General features: G+C 45.4%; 1 protein-coding gene across 1 annotated transcript in view; it reads left to right on the forward strand.

Annotated features, from left to right (window-relative positions):
- LOC106883069 (vacuolar protein sorting-associated protein 33A) overlaps positions 1–3,453 on the forward strand; it is an 11,029-nt gene extending 7,576 nt beyond the window's left edge. Inside the window, exons 7-10 of the mRNA XM_014933940.2 lie at positions 501–632; positions 1,397–1,565; positions 2,324–2,443; positions 3,100–3,453. Of these exons, the coding sequence (XP_014789426.2) occupies positions 501–632; positions 1,397–1,565; positions 2,324–2,443; positions 3,100–3,203 (525 nt within the window). The 3' untranslated portion in view covers positions 3,204–3,453. The remainder of the gene's footprint in view (positions 1–500; positions 633–1,396; positions 1,566–2,323; positions 2,444–3,099) is intronic.
- Positions 3,454–3,500: the final 47 nt, after the last annotated feature.

The following is a 3,500-nucleotide window of genomic DNA, read 5'->3' on the forward strand; positions in this document are numbered from 1 at the left end:
CCGGAGGCGCAATGGCCCAGTGGTTAGGGCAGCGGGCTCGCGGTCATAGGATCGCGGTTTCGATTCCCAGACCGGGCGTTGTGAGTGTTTATTGAGCGAAAAACACCTAGAGCTCCACGAGGCTCCGGCAGGGGATGGTGGCGGAACCCTGCTGTACTCTTTCACCACAACTTTCTCTCACTCTTACTTCCTGTTTCTGTTGTACCTGTAATTCAAAGGGGTCAGCCTTGTCACACTCTGTGTCACGCTGAATATCCCCCCCCCCCGAGAACTACGTTAAGAGTACACGTGTCTGTGGAGTGCTCAACCACTTGCACGTTAATTTCACGAGCAGCAGGCTGTACCCGTTGATCGGATCAACTGGAACCCTCGCCGTCGTAAGCTACGGAGTGCCAGCAACAACAACATTTTTCACTTCTCCTGTATATCATCATCATCACCACACACATACGCACACACACTCACTCACTCAGGTGTACCATTCTCTTCCTTTGTTGCAGACATATGGTTTCCAGCATCTGGTGACTTTGACGAATCTGGAGAAGATCGGTCTCCTCCGTACTCAGGGACAGAAGACGTACCTTACAATCAGGAAATCCCTGCGATTGATTGTTGATGACGTTAACGAACAGGTAAGGTGACATAGTGTGGAAAGCACAGAGAAGGTGGTGGTGGTGGGGGGTGATGTCACACTGAGGGGAGTTGGGTGGCACAACATGGGCTGGAGTAAGGTGGGACAGCATGATGAGATGAGGTGGCACTGTATTTTGGGTGTATGAGACTGCACAGCACGGGGCATTGAGACTGGACAGTATGGCAAGTGGAGTATGGTGGCACATCATGGTAGGAGGGGTGAGGTGGCAAATTCTGCTATGGTTGACTTTGCCTTTCATCCTTTCGGGGTTGATTAAATAAATACCAATTAGGCACTGGGGTTGATGTAATCGACTTAATCCCTTTGTCTGTCCCTGTTTGTCTCCTCTATGTTTAGCACCTAGAAAGTTCCCCTCCAAGGCACAAGTCTTGGCAAGGTTGTTTATAGAAAACCAGCAGTCACCCATGCATACCAACCTCCCCTCTCCGTGCCACCGATGTTATCCAAGGGAAAGGCAAAGGGGCTGATACAGCTTGGCACCAGTGACATCGCAACTCATTTCTACAGCTGAGTGAACTGGAGCAACGTAAAAATAAAGTCTCTTGCTCAAGAATACAATCAATTGCTCAGTCCAGGATTTGAAACCACAATCTTACAATTTCAAGTCCAACACCCTCACCACTAAGCCATGTGCTTCTTTCACACATCCTTGCCAGCACCTATATTAGAAGTAACACCCAAATCCTTTCTCAGTTCACATCCTTGCCCTGTATCTATCCCTGTTCTCATCTACCATTTCAGAACCCCACCGATATAGCCCATGTCTACAGCGGCTATGCTCCTCTCAGCATACGATTGGCCCAGCATTTAGCCCAGCCTGGTTGGCGGAGTATCACAGAGGTCCTTAAGTTACTCCCTGGAAGTACAGTGGAGGAAGTTCAACAGATCCCTGTGGCCCTACGTAAGAGACGTGAGTATAACACTTCCACTTCATAATGTCTTTGTCTGTATATCTTTGCATGTATGTGAGTGCAAATGGGTGTAACCGATGCCAGTGTCGCATACCTGGCACTTGTGCCGTATACCTAGCACCTGTGCTGGTGGCATGTAAAAGGCACCTTTCAAACTTTGGGCCTCACAGAGGCAGTGACACGTGACTGAGTCCTTTGGCAATATACCATGAAGGCTGTGAGCTGGCAGAAACGTTAGCACGCCGGGCGAAATGCTTAGCGGTATTTCGTCTGCCGTTACATTCCGAGTTCAAATTCGACTTTGCCTTTCATCCTTTATATGACAGGCTTCTCTCAGTTTCTGTCTACCAGATCCACTCACAAGGCTTTGGTCAGCCCGAGGCTATAGAAGAAGACACTTTCTCAAGGTACCATGCAGTGGGACTAAACCCAGAACCATGTGGTTGGGAAGCAAGCTTCCTACCACACAGCCACACTTGAATGAGTTAATTGCATAATATCCATAGACGCAGTTGATTGGTCATGCTTGGGAATCCAGCCAGAAGGTATAATGATGGCTGTTTCTAATAGGATCCTAGGACCCTTCCAGAAGTAGTAGCCAGAAAAGGTGGATGGTTAAATGACCTTTCTTTGTTCCTTTAATTTCATGCTAACACATCGCCAATCCCCCACATAGGTATCCCTGTGACCTTCCAGTTTGACCTGACCTATGACCCATTTAAACCCACAACTGCCATGTCTTCTTGTCTGTTTACAGGGAGTTCCGTAACTTCAAACCATTCCCAGAAGGTTACGTTGGTCTACTTCCTCGGAGGCATCACCTACGCCGAGATCGCGGCCCTTCGTTTCCTGGCTCAACAAGATGACGGCAATGTTGGTGAGTACCATTTCTGTCTCTGTTTTTTTGTTAGATCACATGACCATTCATATCATCATCATCATCATCATCATCGTTTAACGTCCGCTTTCCATGCTAGCATGGGTTGGATGATTTGACTGAGGACTGGTGAAACCGGATGGCAACACCAGGCTCCAATCTGATTTGGCAGAGTTTCTACAGCTGGATGCCCTTCCTAACGCCAACCACTCAGAGAGTGTAGTGGGTGCTTTTACGTGTCACCTGCACGAAATCCACCCAGTGCTGGATTAACTATTAAGCAAAATAAGCACGTGATTAGGGCACCAAGGGAAGGAGGAGGGGCACCACAGAAATGGTAAATGGTTTACGGCACAAAAGAAATCACTTTAAACTTGCTAAAATAATATTCAGAATGTCTTTGTCTCTACTAAGTATAGATGCAGATGTGTTACCTAAGATTAATTTTGAGGATCTGATCAAAGACTTTGCAATTCAAAAAAGTAGAAGGAATTAAGCAAGTTGCCATACCAGAAATATAGCATCAGTGGTGCTTCTACCTGGCACAAAACCAAACTGCATCTCATGATGATCATGATGATGATGATGTTTAACTGTTATTTATTCTGTTGATCTCTCACTGTTTCTCTCTCTCTCTCTCTCTCCTTGCCCTACAGGTGGTACAGACTACATAATTGCCACGACCAAACTGATTAACGGAAACAGCCTGCTGGAGTCTGTGATGGAGAAATTGGAACCAGCGAAAGTAAACCCATTTTGAGTATGACTAAAACAACCATCAGCACTAACAGCATGTATATATATGTGTGTATATATATATATATATATATACACACATATATATACATGTATATGCTATGCCCAGCATGGAAGATGGCTGTTAAACAATGAGAAAGATACATACACACACAAGTGTGTGTTTATATATACATATATGCACTTGTACATGTATGTATGATTATATACACACACACTTATGTGTGTGTGTGTGTGTGTGTGTGTATAATCATACATGTATGTACAAGTGCATATATATATATATATATATATATATATA

The sequence above is a fragment of the Octopus bimaculoides genome, unplaced genomic scaffold (genome assembly GCF_001194135.2).
Source record: "Octopus bimaculoides isolate UCB-OBI-ISO-001 unplaced genomic scaffold, ASM119413v2 Scaffold_260165, whole genome shotgun sequence".
Classification (NCBI taxonomy): Eukaryota; Metazoa; Mollusca; class Cephalopoda; order Octopoda; family Octopodidae; genus Octopus; species Octopus bimaculoides.